This window comes from Belonocnema kinseyi, chromosome 6 (assembly GCF_010883055.1).
Source record: "Belonocnema kinseyi isolate 2016_QV_RU_SX_M_011 chromosome 6, B_treatae_v1, whole genome shotgun sequence".
Lineage (NCBI taxonomy): Eukaryota > Metazoa > Arthropoda > Insecta > Hymenoptera > Cynipidae > Belonocnema > Belonocnema kinseyi.
In genome coordinates, this window is record NC_046662.1 from 58,950,400 (window position 1) to 58,971,491 (window position 21,092).

The 21,092-nt window shown below is 24.7% G+C and overlaps 1 protein-coding gene across 2 annotated transcripts in view; it reads left to right on the plus strand.

The window, feature by feature from the left end:
* The window catches only part of LOC117174364 (integrator complex subunit 12-like), a 19,590-nt gene extending 10,410 nt beyond the window's left edge, over positions 1 to 9,180 (plus strand). For both annotated transcript variants that reach the window (XM_033363424.1, XM_033363425.1), the window contains exon 5: positions 8,488 to 9,180. In XM_033363424.1, coding sequence (XP_033219315.1) covers positions 8,488 to 8,786 — 299 coding nt within the window. In that variant the 3' untranslated portion in view covers positions 8,787 to 9,180. The remainder of the gene's footprint in view (positions 1 to 8,487) is intronic.
* The last annotated feature ends 11,912 nt before the right edge of the window (positions 9,181 to 21,092 follow it).

Sequence of the window (21,092 nt, forward strand, 5' to 3'; positions counted from 1 at the left end):
GAACTGATTTTCATGGCTTCTTTTTTTGAGTATGTTACAGGCATGCTTTATCCTCTCCATCTCAGGAAAGAAAGATTGTGATATTTCCTCGATGCTTACCTTTATATCCAACTGCATGCGACGCTTCTTTTGATGTGTGTAAATTGCATCAATTTCCCAAGCATCTAGTTTGAAAGCTTTCAAAAAGTTACAAATGAAATCAGGGTGTCTACCCCATCTGGAAAACCTGGAAAATCTGCAATTCTGAGGGAATTTTTTGTATACCTGGAGAAACCTGGAAATGTCAGGGATCTTTTTCAAGTCAGAATTTTTTTCGAGAATGTGCTCAATTTTTTTTTTTAATTGCATAAAAAAATTTAATCATAATGATTCTTAATTTTTTCAAATAGCTTTATATCAACGGATTTAACTATTTAGTTGAAAATTAATTTTTTTTTTTGGTTGGTAATTAACTTTTTTAGGGGAAATTTTAACTATTCTATTTTTTGTTGAAAAGTTATCTTTTTTTAATTAAAAATTCAACTATTTTTTTAAATGCATGTATATTTCGGTTGGAAATTTAATTATTCTTGTTAAAAATTTATCATTTTATTTAATTATTCTATTTTTAGTTAAAAAGTTATATTTCTAATTAATAATTGAACTATTTTTCTACAATCCATGTATATTGTTGAAAATTCCATCTTTTTGGTAAAAAATTAATCTTCTTGGTTAAAAATTCAACACTTTTCTAAAAAATTCAACAGTTTGCATTTTTTCTTTTTCTGTAACTGAAAAATCTTTCTTAGTTGAAAATTCAGCTCATATTGAAGAGTCGTATTTTTTGGTTGAATTTAACTGCTTTTGATTAAAAATCCAAATATTTTTCAGTTGAAACATCAAGCACTAAATTATTTGTTCAGAATTAATCTTTTTTTGTGATGAAAATTCAATTACTCTGTTGAACGTTGAATTCTTGTTAAAAATTAATGTTTTGGCTGAACATTCACCATTTAAATCGAAAATTCATCTCTTTATTTGAAAAATGAGATATTTGTTTGAAAATTCTTTTTTTCTTAGGCTGAACATCAATTTTGTTACTCCAATTTTAAGTATTTTCGTTGAATATTCCATCATTTTAGATAAAAAGTCATCTCTTTGGTTCAACATTAATTTTTTCAACTGATAATTTAACTATTTAATTTTTGGTTTTGAAGAGTTATCTTTTTTAGTTGAACATTCTTTTATTTATTTTCTTTTTGCAAAAAATAATTGTCTTGGTTGATAAGATTATTTCCGTTGGAAATTCAATTATTCTTGTTAAAGATTGATCATTTTAGTTAACTATTTACGAATATTTCAAGGAATTCATAAGGATTTCAAAATATTTCAAGAACTTTAAAGATTTCAAAAAGGATATATTAAACCAGATTTCAAATATTTTAAACAATTTCAAGTTTGTTTCGAAGATTTCGCCAAGATTTCCAAGAGTTTACAAAGATTTTAGAACGTTCATTACATTTTGAGGATTTTAAAGATTTTAAAAGTAATTTCAATCACATTTGTAAGAATTCAGAAAATTTCAAAAATTTTCAATGATTTAAGATTTTGATAGAAGATTTCAAAAGATTTCACAACGATTGTAGAACTTTCAGAAGATTTCAAGAAGTTTAAAAATTTTAAAAAGGTTAATTAGATTAGAATTAGAAGGGTAAATAAGATTTCTAAAAATTCAGAACATTTCATAAATTTGCAATTTTTTTTAATTTTTTAGATCGTTTCAAACAATTTTACAAAGATTTCAAAGATTTTACAAAGATTCCAAAGATTTCACAAAGATTTAAAATAATTTCCAAATTTTTAGAATATTTTGCAAAATTGTACAAAGATTTCAAATATTTTAAGGATTTCAAACGAATTCAAAAGATTTCACAAATATTTCGAAGAATTCATAAGGGATTCCAAAGATTTCAAGAATTCCAAAAATTTCAAAAAGGATACGGTAGACCAAAATATAAAACATTTCAAAGATTTCAAACAAGTTCATATTCTTTTAGAAAATTATACACATTATTTCACAAAGGTTTCAATTATTCCAGTGATTTTAAATAAATACAAAAGTTGTAGGAAAGATTTGACAAGTATTTCAAAGAATTTATAAGGATTTCAAAAGATTTCAAAAATTTAAAAAAAATCAAAAGATATAGATTTGAGAACATTTCAAAGATTTTAAACAATTTCAAAAGGTTTTCAAGAAATTTGAGATTTCAAAATATTTCAATGATTTCTGACGAACACAAAAGATTTCACAAATAAAGATTAAAGAAAGATTTAACAAATTTTTAAAGATTTCACAAAGATTTCAAGGATTTAAAAAAAAATCCAAAATTTTAAAAGATTTCACAATGATTTCAAATAAATACAAAAGATTTTACAAATATTTTCAATTCCATAAAAATCTCATACAGATTTCAAATTCATAGATTTCAAAAAGGGTACAGTACACCAGATTTCCAAGATTTGAAAACATTTAAAACATTTTCAACAATTTGAAATTTGTTTAGAAGTTTTTAACAGATTTCACCAAGATTTGCAAGATTTTACAAAGATATTAGAACGTTCTTTAGTTTTCAAGGATTTTAAAAGTAATTTAAATCATATTTCAGAAAATTTCAACAATTTGCAATGATTTCTAATTTTTTTAGATGTTTAAAAAAAATTCACAAAGATTTTAAATATTTGAATGATTTCAAACGAATACAAAATATTTCATAAATATTGTTAAAGATTTATCATTTCAGGTAACTATTCTATGTTTAGTTAAAAAGTTATATTTTCAATTAATAATTGAACTATTTTTCGTAAATTCATGTATATTTTTTCTCTTTCTTGACTGAAAAATCTTTCTTAATTGAAAATTCAACTCATACTGAAGAGTCGTATTTTTTAGTTGAGTTTAACTGCTTCTGATCAAAAATCAAAATATTCTTGAGTTGAAACATCAAATACTACATTATTTGTTCAGAATTAATCTTTTTTGGAATGAAAATTTAATTACTTTGTTGAACGTTAAACTCTTTTTTTAAAAATTATTATTTTTGGTTGAGGATTCACCATTTAAATTGAAAATTCATCACTTTAGTTGAAAAATGAGATATTTGTTTGAAAATTCTTTTGTTCTTAGGCTGAAAATCAATTTTTTAACTGAAATGTTAACTATTCCAGTTGCATTTCTTTTTTTAAATTTATTTTTAACTGAGACTGTAACTATTCCCGTTTAATATTCCATCATTTTAGTTAAAAAGTAATCTCTTTGGTTCAACATTAATTTTTTTAACTGATAATTCAACTATTTAATTTTTGGTGTTGAAGAATTATCTTTTTTAGTTAAACATTCTTTTATTTATTTTATTTTTTTGCAGAAAATAATTGTCTTGGTTTTAAACCAATAAATGTCTTGGTTCTATTTCAAATTTGTTTTTAACTGAAAATTTAACTATTCCCGTTGAACATTCCATTATTTTAGTTAAAAAGTCCTTTCTTTGGTTCAACATTAAATTTTTTAACGGATAATTTAACTATTTAATTTTTGGTGTTGAAGAATTATCTTTTTTAGTTAAACATTCTTTTGTTTATTTTTTGTAGAAAATTATTGTGTTGGTTGATAAGATTATTTCGGTTTGAATTCCAATTATTCTTGTTAAAGATTTATCATTTTAGTTAACTATTCTATTTTTAGTTAAGAATTTATATTTTTAAATAAAAATTTAACTATTTTTATTAAATCCATGTATATTGTTGAAAATTACATCTTTTTAGTAGAAAATGAATCTTCTTGGTTAAAAATTCAAAACTTTGCTTAAAAATTCAACAGTTTACATTTTTTCTCTTTCTTGACTAAAAAATCTTTCTTCGTTGAAAATTCAACTCATACTGAAGATCGTATTTTTTAGTTGAGTTTAACTGTTTTTGTTCAAAAATCAAAATATTTTTTAGTTGAAACATCAAATATTACATTATTTGTTCAGAATGAATCTTTTTTTGAATACAAATTTAATTGCTCTCTTGAACGTTAAACTCTTTTGTTAAAAATTAATTTTTTTATTGAAGATTGACCATTTAAATTGAAAATTCATCTCTTTATTTGAAGAATGCGATATTTGTTTCAAAATTCTTTTTTTCTTAGGCTGGGAATCAATTTTGTTACTGCAATTTTAACTATTCCAGTTGCATTTCTGTTTTAAAATTTATTTTTAACTGGAAATGTAACTATTCTCGTTGAATATTCCATCATTTTAGATGAAAATTCATCTCTTTGGTTCAACATTAATTTTTTGAACTGATAATTTAACTATTCGATTTTTGATTTTGAAGAATGATTTTTAATATATGAACATTCAATTTTTTTTCGTAAAAAGTAATGGTTGAAATCTTGGTTGAAAATTAAATTATGTATTCTTGTTAAATATTTATCATTTTAGTCAAAAATCCCACTTTTTAATTCAAAATTAAACAATTCCAGTTGAAGGTTCATTATTTTACTTTAAAATTCAACACTTTGTTTAAAAATGTCTATCAGTTTTTTTTAAATACATATATTTTATTGAAAATGAGTATTTTTTTGTATAAAATTAATCTTTCTGTTTGAAAATTCATATTTTATTTTGAAAATTCAACTATTACAGTTTACCATTCATCATTTTAGTTGAAACTTCGTTAATTTGGTTGAATTCATGTATTTCGGTGAAAAATCGTCTTTTTTGGTAGAAAATTATATTTTTTAGTTGAAAATTCATCTATTTAGTTCAAATTTCATCCATCTTGTTGAAAATACAATATTTTTATTTTAAAAGTGAGGATAGTTTTGTTGATCATTCAACATTGGTTTTTGATTGAATATTAATGTTTTTTTTTTGTTAAAAATGCATGCATTTTGTTGAAAAATCTTATTTTTTGGTAGAAAATTTATCGTTTTGATTGAAAATTAATCTTTTTGCTTGAAAATTTATCCTTTTGAATAAAAATACACTTTTTCGGTTGAATTTTCAAGTACTTCATATAGTCACCATTTTAGTTAAGAATTAATTTATTTGGTTTAAAATAAAGTTACTTATTTAAAAAATAATCTTTTTGGTTCAAAAATGATGTTTTCCACTTGAAGATTCATCATTCTAATTGAAAATTCATCACTTTGGTTCAAATTTTTTGGTTGTAAAAATTCATTATTCACACTTAAAACATAACTATTCCATTTTTGGATGAAAACTGATCTATTTTAATTCAAAATTCAACTATTTGGTTGAAAATAGATTTTTTCCCATTAATAATTCAATTGCTTGGTTGAAAATATATGTATTATGTTGAAAAATCGTCTTTTTGGCAAATAATTAATATTTTTGTTGAAAATTCCACGATTTAGTTAAAAATTCAGCTAACTTGTTCAAAATTCATAACTCTCACTTGAAAAGTTATAAATTTAAAACGGTTTGAAGTTCCTGAAAAATATATTACGCATTTTGTTAATGGCCGCCCTATATACCTAAATATCCACTGAATTTTAAATATAAGAAGATAAAATAAAATTTTTTTTGAGTTATTATAAAATTTTATGGACTTTAGAGACAAATTGAAGAAATTATTACTTATGTTTCTAGTATTATTTAATAAATCAATGGTGCTGAAATATTTAACAATATAATTTGCAAAAATTGGAAATGGAAATATTGAAAAGTCGTATTTTTAGGTTGAATTCAACTGTTTTTTTAATGAAAATTTAATTACTGTTTTGAACGTCAAACTCTTTTGTAAAATATCAATTTTTTTTGTTGAAGTTTCACCATTTAAATTGATGAATTTTTTAATCAAAATGATAACATTTTTAAAAGAAGTTGAATTTTCATCAAAAAAAGATTCCAGTTGACTTTTCAAGATAAAAATATAAAATCTAAAACACGCAATAAATTTCTACGCAAAAAATTGTATTTTTTATTCAAAAATTCGAATTTTTGTAACCAAAAACGATGAATTTTTAACGAAATAGTTGAATTCTCTACAAAATAGTAGTATTTTTTATCAAAAAAAAGATGGAATTTCTCTTAAAATGGACGAATTTATATATAAAAAAAGAAATTTCAAAAAAAATAGATTAATTTTCATCCAAAAAAGATTCCAGTTGACTTTTTAAGTTTTTTAAGTTTTAAGTTTCTATTAAAAATTGGAATTTTCAACAAAATAAGTACATTTTTAACATAATAATTGAATTTTCAACCTAAAAAGGTAAATTCCGAATAAAAAATTGCCATAGTTTATATTTCAATAAAAAAAGATTAAATTGGTATTAAAAAAAAAATTTAAGCAAAAAGACGAATTTTCAAGACAAAAGACAAATATCCTCTATAAAAATTGAATTTTCAAACAAAAATATGATTTATCAGCAAAAAGAAAATAATTTTCCACGATACTGATGAATTTTTATCCAACAAACATCAAATTCCAAAACAAGAAAATTATTTTTTCCGTAAAAAAAAAGAATTTTTTATTAGAAAAGATGATTTTTTGAATCAGAAAGATCAATTTTCCAAAAAAATAGTTGAATTTTTATCCAAAAAAGATTTCAATTGACTTTTAAGATCAAATTATAAATTTTGAAACAAGAAATAAGTTTATTCAAAAAATACAAATTTTAAATCCAAAAAGACAAATTTTTAACTAAAAATTAAGACCTTTAAACAAACTCGTTGGATTCTCTCCCAAAATGTTGCATTTTTGTGCAAAAAAGATGAAGTATCTCTTAAAAAAGATAAATTTCTATTAAAAAAAAACTTGTTTTCAAATAAATAGATGTATTTTTATAAAAAAAAAAAATTCAGTTGATTTTTAAGATCAAAATATGCATTTTCTAAAAATTCGTTTTTTCTTTGGCTGGAAATCATAATTTTTTAAACTGAAATGTTAACTATTCCAGTTCAAACTCTTTTTTTCATTGATTTTTGAAGCGAAAATATAACTATTTCAGTTGAATATTGCATCATTTTAATTAAAAATTCATCTTTTTGGCTGACCATTAATATTTGAAACTGATAATTTAACTATTCAATTTTTTTAAAAGAATTATCCTGTTTTAGATTAAATTATTACATATTTTTTTTAGAAAATAATCGACTTTGTTCAAAATTAATTATTTCGGTTGAAAATTCAATTATTCTTGTTAAAGATTTATTATTTTAGTAAAAAATGTATCACTTTTTATAAAAAAAGGAATTTTTTTGTTTAAAAATTCATCTATTTTTTGAAAATTCAACTATTACAGTTGACAGTTCATTAGTTTGACTGAACATTAATTTTGTTGACTGGAAATTTAGCTAAACAATTTCTGGTAGACAGTTTATTATTTCTGGATAAAAATTCATGTATTTGTTGAAAATTCGTCTTTATTGGTAGAAATTAATCTTCTTGGTTTGCAAATTTTACCAGTTTGGTTGAAATTTAATTTTTTTAATTTAAAATTATACTATTCCCTTTTTTTTTGTTGAAAATTGATATTTTTCCAGTTAAAAATTCAACAATTTGTTCCAAAATTGATATTTTTTAGTTGAAAATTCAGTTATTTGGTTACAAATTCACCTGGCTTGTTGAAAATGCAATATTTTCGCTTAAAAATTTAGGATTTTGAAGTATAGTTTAAGTTGCATTCAATATATTACACACAATAATTTCACCTAAATATACCATTCCTTTTAACCATAATCATTTTAGTTTATCTCTTTAGTCGAATATTAGTGTTTTAACTGAAAATAATTTAACTATATAATTTTTTATTGACAATTTATATTTTTTTAGTTGAAAATTCGTTTTTTTGGTTGTAAAAAAGGAATTTTTTGTTTAAAAATACATCTTTTTTTATTAAAAATTCAACTATTACAGTTGACAGTTCATTAGTTTCACTGAACATTAATTTTGGTAACTGGAAATTTAACTAAACAATTTGTGGTAGACAGTTATCATTTTTAGATAAGAATTCATGTATTTTGTTGAAAATTCATCTTTTTTGGTAGAAATTAATCTTCTTGGTTTGAAAATTTTATCAGTTTGGTTGAAATTTAATTTTTTAAATTTAAAATTATACTATTCCTTTTTTTGTTGAAAATTGATATTTTTCAGTTAAAAATTCAACAATTTGTTTTAAAATTGATCTTTTTTAGTTGAAAATTTAGTTATTTGGTTAAAAATTCACCTATCTTGTTGCAAACGCAATATTTTTACATGAAAATTTATGAATTTGAAGCAGTTTAAATATGCAATTCTTTTTAACGATAAGAATATAAAATAAAATTGTTAACTTATTAATAGAATTGTCAAGGGATTTTTTTCCAGCATTTGAGTAGGCACCCTGGAAATTTAAGTCGAGAGAATTAGGTTGAAGAAAGGTCAAACTGGGTGCTTGATTTACAAAAAGAAAGAGAAAATAATTACTAGATAAAAATGATCTGATTTGTTTTCTGGTTTCAGGTTCAAAGCACGATAAATATAAATCTTCAAGTGGCCTTAATCAAACACAGTCAGTAAATGGAAGTAGCAGTAGCAATAATAGTTCTCCCAATCCAAGCAGTGGTTCGAAAAATGTACCCATGCCCAATATTCAAATAGTCAGTGGCGATAAGAGATTGCGGGACATGATGAAAAAAGCAAAACAGGACAAAAGAAGCACATCGAGCAGCAAACATTCTTCTAGTTCCTCCTACTCGTCTTCCTCAAAATCCTCCCACGAAAAATCACTCCTATACAAAATGAAATCGGGCTCTGAGTAAAGTTTTACATCAAATATTTAATTTTAAAATGAACCATTGTTTTATTATAACAATTTTGTTATTTAGCTTTTTGAAGAGAAAGTACTTTTGTACCGCGATTTGAGTAACAATTAACTTTAAGCGATGAGTCAATTTTAATTAGAAAATATTTTCAGCTACCGATCAACTATTACATTGTTTTCTCACTTTAGCCGGCGATTTTGCAATTTTATGACTATTTTTTTTTTATATATAAGTAAAATTGGAATAGTGGGTACTTTTGTACATAATTTGGTGAGACTGCTGCTGTGTATTTTAATTTATATGTGCATGAAACTGTCTTAATGTCGCATGTATTTGTATTTAAATTAATTCTTTTATAATCGAATATAACAAACTTTCGATTGATACCTTATTAAATATTGTTTTATTTACTAAAATTTTCTTTCATTAAACATATTAAAATATATTAAATTGACGGGCAATTTTTATATAGTCTAATATTAAATTTAATCAGATTAATTAATTATTTTACAATCATCAAATTAGGATTAAATCCTTTTTGAATTTCATTAGAATTTTCTATAAGATTCAGTTTATCACGACGTGCTTGGGACTATTTTTTAAATAAATATATATTTTTTATATCAGCATTTTATTTTCAAAGTTCGACAAGTAAGAAAAATTTATACTTGGTATGAGCACAAGAAAGTTTACTGCTAAATAATATTCGAAATTTCAAATAAAAACTTAATGCTTTAGAATTTTTCATATTATTTAAAATAAAAATCTCTTAGAAAGAAGAACGGAACAATTTTAGTTGGTGATTCATCATTTTAGTTGGAAACTTTTTTTTTGGTTTAAAATTTAACTATTTTGTTGGAAATTCGTTTTCTTTTGAGGTAGAATATTAATCTTTTTGGTGACTAATTCGCCTTTTTGATTGAAAATTCAGTTCTTTGTTTAAAAATTTGACTATTAGGCTGAAAATAGATTTAGAATTTTTGAATTTAATTTAACATGAATGTATTAAAAAAAAAATCTTTTTTCATAAAAAATTACGTTTTTTGGTTGAAAATTCATCTTCATTCAAATTTAGTATTTTGTAATGTAAATTAATTTTTTTAACTGAAAATTTAACTATTCCATTTTTCTCGAAAATGTTTCTTTTTTGATAGACAATTAATCTTCTTGTTGGAAAATGCATCTGTTTCGTTGAAAATTCACAAATTTTGATAAAAATTTGTCATTATTTTCATGCAAAATTTAACTATTGGGCTAAGAATTCATTTTTTTTTTTAAATTCATATCTTTGATTGGAAATTAGTGTTTTTATTGAAAATTAATTAATTTAGCTGACATTTTAACTATTCGAATTTCTGTCGAAAATGTATCACTTTTAGTAGACATTTAATCTATTTGGTTGAAAATTCATCAATTATTTTATTGAAATTTGTCTTTTTTAGTAAAAAATTCATTTCCTGGATTAAAATTAATTTATTTGCTTAAAAAAGTATCTATTTTGTTGAAAATTAATTTTTTTTACCGAAAATGTGGCTATTCCCTTTTTTTATTGTAAAATTGCTATTTTGAGTCGAAATTTCCCTTTTCGTGTTTTTTATATGGAAAATGAAATGATTTTTGAGTTGAAAATTCATTTATTTATTTGAAAATTCATTTTTTTTTACTGAAAATTCAACTATATTGTTGGAAACTCATATTTTGGATTTAAAATTCAACTACTGGGTTAAACATGAACTTTTTTGTTGGAGATTCATTAATTTCGTTAAAAATTAATTTCTTCACTTAAAAATTTAACTATTTTGTTGAAAATTCATCAATTATCTTATTGAAATTTGTCTTTTTTAGTAAAAAAATTCATTTCCTGGATTAAAAATTTCGCTATTAGATTAAAAATCCAATTTAATGATTAAAGATTCATTATTTAAGTTAAAAATTAATTTCTTCACTTAAAAATGTATCTATTTTGTTGAAAATTAATTTTTTTTGCCGAAAATGTAGCTATTCCATTTTTTTGTAAAATTGCTATTTTTAGTTGAAATTTCCCTTCTCATCTTTTTTGTGTCGAAAATAGAATTGTTTTTGAGTTGAAAATTCATTTATTTGTTTGAAAATTAAACTATTAGTTTGAACATTCTTTTAAAACTTTAAAATTTAGTTGAAAATTCATTTCTTTGATTGAAAATTCGTTTTTTATTTGAAAATTAATTTTTTGTGCTGAAAATTTAACTATATTTTTGGAAACTCATCTTTTGGTTTTAAAACTTAACTACTGGGTTAAACTTTTTTTTTATTGATTCTTTTTAGTCGAAAATTTCCTTCTTATCTTCTTTGTGTTGAAAATTTAATTATTCTAGTAGAAAATGCATATTTTGGGTTGTAAATTAAACTTTTTTGAAAAATAAATTTTCTTCATTTGAAGATTATTCTCTTTTGGTAAGGGTTCAAATCATTTGTTGAAAACTATATATATTTTTTAATTCACTCGGTTTTTATTGAAAATTAAAATATTTTTTTGGCGGAAATATCTACTATTACACTTTTTGTTGAGAATTCATTTTTTTATCCAAAATTTATCACTCAGGTTGAAAATTTAAATATTTGGTTGAAACTCCCATTTTCTTGGTTGAAAATAAATTATTTTAACTGAAAATATAATTATTCCATTTTATTTATTTAAATGCAATTTAAAAGATTGTTAAACTCTCAAAATTAATTTAAAAATCATCGTTGACTCTCATTTTTTGATCTAAAAATAATTTTCTAAATTGAACATTACAATTTTTTGCTATATATATCCGAGGCTCTAATACTTTTCGACCTGAAACAAAATATCTAAATAAGGAAAAACTTACAGCCGAAAATTATCTCTAAATAAAGCGGAAATGGGTTAATTTTTCACGAAAATTTGAGAGTACATTTTTAAAAATAAAATGAATTTATGTATCATGTTTAATTTAACATAGAACGCTTTCAGTTTCCAAGATTTTAAGTTTAATTTTAGTTGAATTTTGAACACAAAAATTAATTTTTAACCACACAGTTGTATTTTCAGATATATAAGATTAAATATAAACCAAATATGTTGTATTTTCAACCAAAAAGTGGAAATAAAATAAAATAAATTTGCAACTGTTAAATTTTAAACCCAAAAAGACAAATTCTCTAAGAAAATTAGTTGAACTATCAAACAAAAAAATTAATTTAAAACCTTCTGAATAAAAACAGACCAATTATCAGGTGAAAAACTCATTTTTAACGAAAAGAGAAAATTAATTTTTCATCAAAATCCAACCATAAAAACGATTTTTTTAAACAGTGTTATTCAACTTTTAAATGAGAAGGGGAATTTTATACCAAAAAGATGAATTCAAAGCGAAAAATATAATAGTTATATTACCACCAAAAAAGATGTTTATTTAAAATCAAAAACGAAAAGAAACTGAATTTTCAACAAAATAATTAGATCCTCAACAAAAACAGATGAATTTTCAGTTCAAAAAATTAATTTGAAACAAGAAAAAAAAACGATTTTTTAACCCAAGAGAAGAATCTTCTACCAACAATTCTAACAAAATATACGAATTTTGAACAGAATAATAATATCCACAGCAAACAGTTGAATTTTCAGGTAGAAAATTAATTTTAAAAAATCACCGGATTAAATTTGAATTACAAAAAAAAATTTCAACCAAAAACAAACGAATTTTGAATAAAACAAGATTTTAATTTTTAATAAAAAAAACAGTCTAGTTGAACAGAAAAAGACGAATTTTCAACGAAATAGTTGAATTTTCAAACAAATAATGTTCTACGAAAAGAAATTAATATTTTAGGAAAGATCTAATATGTCAGAAAATAGTTGACTATGAAACCCGAAAAATAGTTCAATAAAACAGTTGAGATTTCGACCAAAAAATATTACTTTTTAATAAAGTAGATGAATTTTCAATAACATAATGAAATTTTCAACAAAATAGCTGCATTTTTAACCTAAAAAAATTAAAATTTAACCAATAGCGGTTGTATTTTTAACATTTTCAACTATAAAAGTAAAATTCTCGACGAAAAATATAATACTTGATATTTCATTCAAAAAGGATGAAAATTAGAAATCAAAAACTAAAGTAAAACAAAAAGAGATTAATTTTCAGTCAAAAAAATTAAGTTACAAAAAAACGAATTTTCAACAAAAATAGTTTGACCCACACAAAAACCATATTAATTTTGAATTAAAACAATTTTTAACGGGGAAAAAAAGGAATTGTCAAAAAAGAGAAAAATCTTAAACCAAGAAAAGGTTTTAATTTTAAATAAAAAACAGTCGAGTTCAACCAAGAAGATAAATTTTCGACAAAATGTAACAAAATAAATGGATTTTCAACACAAAATGCACTTAAGATTAACTTTTAAAAAAAGAAAATCATTTTCAATTTTCCTATGAAATGTTTTTTATTTTTCTGGAGCCTTTCAAAATTCTTTAAAAAAACTTCTAAATTTTTTGTTCGAAATCTGCTAAAATCTATATTTTATTTTAAATTAGGCCGTGGGCTATATTTACACCGAAATTTTAGTACGATTAGTCGGATTTTGTCAGTACATGTAGATAGTTCGTTAATATTATCTATTTCAAATCGCTTCAAATTTTTAATTGTAAATTTTTTTCAAAATTTCTAAATATATCTTCAATTTGCTTGAACTTTTTCTAAGAATCATAGCTATTCAATCGTTATTTATACATGAAAATTCAACAATTTGACTTACAAATTAGATGTTTTTAAATAGAACAAATAACATTGAAACATTTAAAGTTTAGCTTTTAATATTTAATTTATAATTACTGATTTTAAATGAACAGTCAGATACTTCTAACTATTAAATAATCTTTATTATTCTTAATCCAAAAATTTTAAATTGGAAGGTTTAAAAATACAGGGTGGCCGTTTTAATCGACGAAATAAATTCCCGGTCATTTCTCGGTTTTTTCCCGGTTCGCAAAATTTTTTCACGGTCTATGAAATTAAAAAAATGGAACACTAAAGCTAAAAGATTTTCCACTTGAGGTAATAAAAACTGAGCTGCAAATTAATGCACTCAAAGTGGAACTGTTAAATTTTGAACTTTTAAAATTGAAATTTAAAAGCTTTTAATTTAAATTTTTTGTATTCAAATGCTCAATAATTTACGCGTATAAAATTGAAGGTATTAACATTTTTCAATTAAAAAATATATAAATCCACGTTATCATTTTCAATGCTCTAAATTTAAAAATCAATCAATGAACTTTAAAATTTTCAAAATTATATAATTTTAAGTAATTTTAAGCTAGAAACATAAAATATTAAAAAATTGAAAATTTTTTAACTGAACACTTCTTAAATTAGAAATTCAATTATTTTCTTTTTAAATAGTTTAAACATCCTTGGAAAGCTTCAAAATTTTTTTAAAAAATTTTTAAAAATCTAGAAGTTGTTCTAAATTTGTTTTAAATTTAAAATTATTTTGGAAATTTTTTGAGAACTTCTAAATACCTTTCAAAATGAATTAAATTTTTTTTACAATTTTCAGAAAATCCTGCAAATTTTAGAAAATTTCTTTACAATTTGGATGTAGAAATAATAATTAAACATTTATTATTTGTAGGCGAAATTTGATTAATTTTAAGGGATATGTAGAAGTTTTGAAAAGATTCAAACTTAATGTAAAACTTGAAATGATAGCCTCATATAAAATAAAATGTAGATTTTTTCGCAGATTTTAAACAAAAAAATTATATTATTTTCAAGAATTGTGAAAGGCTTCAAACGATTAAAAACATTATCTCAAGATTCCTAGGGAAATCAAAAATAATTTTTCATTTTGAAAAATTTATTTTAAAATATATTTAAAATTATAATATAAAATATAATATAATTATTTAAAATTAAAATATATATTTAAAAAGTTTTTCAAAGTTTTAAACAAAATTTTCACAAAAAATTCTAGATTTTAAGAAAACTTTCTAAAATTTGCATGATAATTTTTAATCTTTTTAAAATTATATTTTAGACTAAAACAATATTTTAAATTTAACAAAATTCTTTAATTAAGAATATATTATTATGAAGTTCACTTTTTATTACTTAAAGTACAGATACATTAAAAAAATTATTTATTTATTAAATAAAAATGTTTTTTATCCCAAATTTTCAACATCAAAGGCTTTTAAATTTTTAATTGTTTAAGTCTTTAAGAAAGCATTTAAAAATTCTTTAGATTAAAAATGTAAGCTTCAAAATAAAAATTTTAAATGGGAAATTTTTAAAGTAAAAAAAATTTTGAAATACCCATTGTAAGCTAAATAATAGCATAATTGAAAAACATAACAATTCCACTAATTATTTAAAAACTGTTGAAATCGAACGTGGACAGATTTTTCTTCTATAAATTTCTAAAATTCCCGATAAAAAAAATTCACTCTCATTTCCCGGTTTTGCCCAGTATTAAAAAATTCCCGATCATTTCCAGGTCCAGCGGCCACCCTGGAATAGAATTTTATATCATGAATATATTGTTTTTAAGTAAATTAAAAATATAAAATACCTGATAAAGTTTTAATCCCACATTTACATTTATATAACTAATAAGACTTTGCGATTGAAACAGTTCAATTTTTAACGTTCAAATCTGGAAATTCTACAATTGTAAACTGATTCCGAATCGTCTTGCAAAATCAATAATTTTTCACTTTTAAAATTTTAAAGTACAATTCAATTTAAAAAAATAGGTCAACTAATTTATATTCATAGTTGATCAAACTAAAAAAATGTTTTTTTATCATAAATCTTTGATTTCAAACCCTTTTAATTTTTATTTGTACAAGTCTTTAAAACTGTATTTTAAAATTCTTTAAATTAAAATGTGTGCTTGAAGATAAAAAACATAAAATGGAAGTATATTTTAAAGTGAAAGGTTTTCGAATTGCGCATTTTAAACTGAATTATATCATAATTTAAAAAGATAACAACGTAACTAATTTTTTTATTTAAACGATTGAAAGCAAAGTTACAGAATTTTTTGTATGAAAATTTCTAAAATTCCCGGTAAAAATAAATTCACTGTCATTTCCCGCTCACATAAAATTTCTGGTTTCCCGGTCCAGCGGCCACTCTTGAGAACTTTTCTAAAAAAAATAAACATGAACATTGAGTAAAACAGTTGAATTTCCGATAAAAAAGAATACTTTTTAATCAAACAGTTGAATTTTCAAAAAATAATCCAATTTTCAATCAAATAATAGATTTTTCAACAAACCGCATATAATAGAAGATTTTTCAATTAAAACGAATAACCTTTCATTGAAAGATAGATTAATTTTCTTTTGCGTTCTATTCAGTTTGCATTTAAGCGAAAAAACGAGAAAAAATCAAATTTTCCCGAAACCCCGGGAAAAAGAGGAATTAAAAAAAAAAGTAGAAAAGACTCTTCTACTTTGTTTTAATTCAGGAAAGAATTCTACAGTCTGCAGGAAGATAGAATGAGGTAGAGTACGATTCATTTATAATACCAATATATTTTTGCGATTTTTAATTTCGAAGGTTTAATTGTTTGTCCCTACGTCCCATTGAAAATTTGGCAAGAGTCATTTCGTTTCTCAAGTGTAACTTAATCGCTAAGTTTCGGTTTGAAGGGATACGAGGGTTGGGAACATATTTACAACGGGTCATGTGGATTACATTAGCATGCGCGCACACTCTTTCACTCTGTATCTATATATGTACGTAAAACACGTTTTTCGTGTCTCCATAAATACATACATACATATATACATAGATATAAATCTCGTATTCGCAATAACCACGCACTCACTCGCATTTGCATACGCCACTGTGTTTATTTATAAGTAGTAGAGTACATTCACCTCCAACGGCCCGGCAAAGGAAGAACACAATTCGCTCATCTTTCAAATATGCGAAAAGTTACTTTCTTCCACTCAATTTCAGAGCAACAAAAAATCTCTATCACGCGCATACACACACACACACTCCAATCAATCTCAACACCATTTCTCCTATTCTATTTTCATTTCAATCTGAATTGACTTTTTTTTATTTAATTTCAATTTCAATAGTTCAGAGAAAACTATCGGAGTGATTGGAGCTGTAATAAAATTGTCGACAAAATCCTTTCAACAAGTCAGTCAAGATTGCAATCGTTTAATATCGACAAAACCTAATTTCTAGCGGCGATTTAGTCTCTGTCTCAACTCTCCCTTAATCTACAGAATGTAATGCTACTTATTCACGGTCCTGCACTCGAGGCGCACAAATATCCCCCAAATTCCAATTTTATTTGATCCAAAATCAAGTTCCCGAACAGATGTTATATATTTTTTTTCGATTTTTCAGGTGACATTCTCGATAATATATTTATTATTCCTAATTTGAATTTAATACAATTTCTGATTTTCGGAATTTGTATTTTAACACAATTCATTAAATCGCCATGTCATAGAAATTCCACTTTCCCTACTGCCTACAGAAGTTTGGTCCTTATTTTTCGATTTAGGATTCTTCTTGGTTTCATCCTCTTATTTTCTTTAAATGAGCAAAAAAAAAAAAATGATCTTCCGCAAATTTGAGCGAAATCGGTTAATATTAACATGTGGCCCAAACACTCAAAATTTCTCATGCAATTAACATAGGGAAAAGTACCGTAAAATTTCAAATGCAGTTAATTTTTTTATATTTCAGCAGAATCCCTAGGCTCTATACAATTATGATCTTTACACCATGTTCAAAAAATATATCAACAAAAAATTTTTTTTCAACAAAATTTGCAAAATGACGGTTCCCTAAATTTGAACCAAAATTACAATAAAAAAAGTCCCATCAAATTCTTACAAGAGGTATCTTTATTTATTAAAAAACAACGTGATGACAATTAAAATTCAAAATTTTGAAAAAATTCTAGATTGTCGCCCAATTTTTTTAAAACTAATTTCTTTGTTTCTCGGTTAAAACTTTTCAGGTGACATTTAAAAGGCTACATTCTTGTATAAAAAAAGAACATCATATTTCGTAACATATGAGTCAAAATTTTGAAAAATTCAAACTGGCGCCTTATGAAATACTAAAAAACTCGTATTTTCTATGCTTGTCTTCGAACGTTCTTCAAATTTTGAAGAAAAATCACTTGTATTGTTACAAATTGTATTGTCATTAAATAAAAAAGGGCGCCTTATAACTATTTTCAAAAAGTTAAATCATTTTTACAAATTTAAACAAAATATGAAATACATTTTCTGAAAAAATTAAGTGATACTCAAAAATTAATTTTTTTTTTAAGTTGAAGCTTCGGCCAATACAATAACAAACAAAAAATCAACATTTCTGACTGTTCGGTGGAAATTTTTCAAATTTCATCAAGAAACAACATTACCAGTACATTGCAGCTTTACGAACTTTTCAAGGAAGCGGTTTTTGAGAATCACTAAATCCTTTCCGAAAATGTCTTACATATTTTGTTTAAATTTGTAAAAATTGTGTAACTTTTTGAAAATAGTAACGAGGTGCCATTTTTAATTTAGTGAAAATTTAAAAATACGAGTTTTCGAGTATTTCATAAGGCACCATTTTAAATTTTTCCAAATTTTACTTTTATGCATTACGAAATATGTTTCTTTACAAGAATGTAGCCTTTTAATTGACATCTTAAAAGTTTTAACCGAGAAACAAAGAAATAATGAATGAAAAAACTGGGCTTCTTGAATTTTTTCAACATTTTGAATTTTGTCCCCACGTGCTTTCTAATAAATAAACCTGCCTCTCGTCAGAATTTTATTAGATTTTCTTATTAAATGTAGAAATTGTATTTTTGGTTCAAATTTAGGGGTTTCGCCACTTAGTAAATTTTGAACAAAAAAAAAAAACAAAAAAAAAAACTTCGTGTAGATGTACTTTTTCGGAATATCCTAAAGATCATAATTGTAGACCTAAGAAATGAAACAAAAAATTCACCAAGAGTAAATAAGAACCTAAAAGGCCTAAGATCCCGAGGATCTTCCGGTCTACGGTAAAGGCGCGAAATTCAAATAAAAGAATCCTGATTGGCGAATTTTGAATTCCATGCATTTATTTTAGGCCGGATGGGTCGTAAAATAAATGGAATTTCTGTAAAATGGCAATTCGGGAAAAAATAAATTGTGTCAAATGATAATTCGAATAAATGTAAAATATGACAAGTAGAAATTTATGCAAATGAATAACTAGTAATTAGAACAAATAGAGGTTATATCACCTGAAAATTCGAAAAAATAAAAATTATGACAAATCCCTGTACGGCAAATTGATTTTCGGTCAAATAAAACTGAGATTAAATGGAATTAGGGAGATATTAGTGCGCCTCCTGCACTCGACCGTCCTTACATTTTGAATTGCATTCACGTGACACGCACAATTGACAAGCTTTACTTCTTCAACTTGGATGGAGTCGACGGTCAATGGGCTTATAATTACGTCGAAGTATAATCCGGACGTATTCGGGCATTTTTCGAGACCTTTCGATGCGTACTTCTCGCCAGAGTTTCACTTCCCCTTTTTAAATTCGCCTCTATAATTACAGCTACAGCGCGAGAAAAAGTCAATCTGTGCGTCGCAACTAAAATCGAGAATATCTCAAAAGAGAGTCTTAATATCTCGTATCAAAAAAGAAAAAGAAAGAAAAGCCTGTATAAAATGGCCCTTTGCTTCTGATGGTTTCGGACCGGACGAAACAATTTCATTGAATAAAGAAAGAAAGAAAAAAATCAGATCAGATACGTCCGCTCCAGTATATAAAAATCTACCATTTATCAATCAATAAAAAAAGGAAAGAGGTATACAAAGTTGCGATTGAGGAGTAGAAAATGTAAATCTGACAATTCCTTGAGTTTCAATCTATACAGCGCCATCACCGCCAGAAGCTGGGACCGGATTGCACATAAGACTCTATATAAATTTAACGCAATCTACGCTTAACGAGACTCGATGTGCCTTCTCCTCGAATTAAATAAATAAAGACCCGAGGGGAAGGCGCTACCAGCCCGGAAGACCGTGTTAAAAATTACAATCGACGCAGATTGACGTGCGAACCGCGACATTAGAGCGATCTCCACAAGACGTGGGTTCGTAAAGCTAGTTTCTTCGTAGTATAAATAAATACAGTACATATAGAGATACATAGGGTCCTCGATCTCAGGAAACCAAAAAAACTCGAGATTATTCATTGATGAGTATTAAGTACAAGAGAAATGTTTTGTGTGTGTGTTTTTTTTGTTCTCTCCAAGTTTCTGGTCTCCAGAGATCGACCTTGGCAGATCTAACGTAGCGCCGACTTACACAGTACAATAATCATAATAATTAATAATAATAAACATTCGTTCATTGCGCATAGAGAGCCTTGGCAGTGCGCGCGCCGAGTCTCACAAATAAATGCATCTGCCCGAGGCACGATAAATGCACAAAGTAATTATGAAAAAAAAAATAAAAAAAAAATAAAAAGATCAATGCACTGGAAGGAGTATTGCAGTAGTCTATCAATTCGAGATTCGAAAAAATCGTGGATGGTGGCGTATCGTTGCACTCGCATCATTAAAATTCACGATTTCCTATTCCTTGTTTTTCTTTTTTTTTAAACCTATCAACACCAAATTGCCTCGGGCACTGGTATAAAAAGTTTCCGAAATTCCTACGCTTACAACAACTTACAATAATTGTGAAGATGGTATGACAAGATGAGAGATGATGGCTAGTTGATAGCCAGGATGAATTCTCTCACTAGACTCCTCTTCTCGACACTATCGCAAGGATACTTTTATCGCACCTCAAGAGTCAGAAAGAGAAATCTAAAGAAAAAAAATGCACCCTGGCTTAATTAGATGACATAATGACAAACATGATAGCAGTATACGTTCTGGGGGTAAATAATGTTACTCTAAATACAATAGATTAGTGGAATAGCGTAACGAAAGTCAATTTTTACAAAATCGTCCAATAACGATAATAGTCTTATGCATAATCTCAGAAATTCATTGTAATAGTTAATCAATAATAATAATAATAATAATAATAATATCTAATAATAAAGTAAAAAAAAAAGTAATAAAAAAAGCGAGAGAATAAGATTACGTACTTGGAAATACGTAGCTAGGCCTAGAGTAGACTGAGCTGCTCTCAATAACTTTGACCCCCCATCCTCCAAACTCATTTTTTTCCTATAACCTCAGTTACCATAGAAATTTAATATCTTTTTTTTTCTCTTGCTCTTCCATATCCTCCCTTTATATTA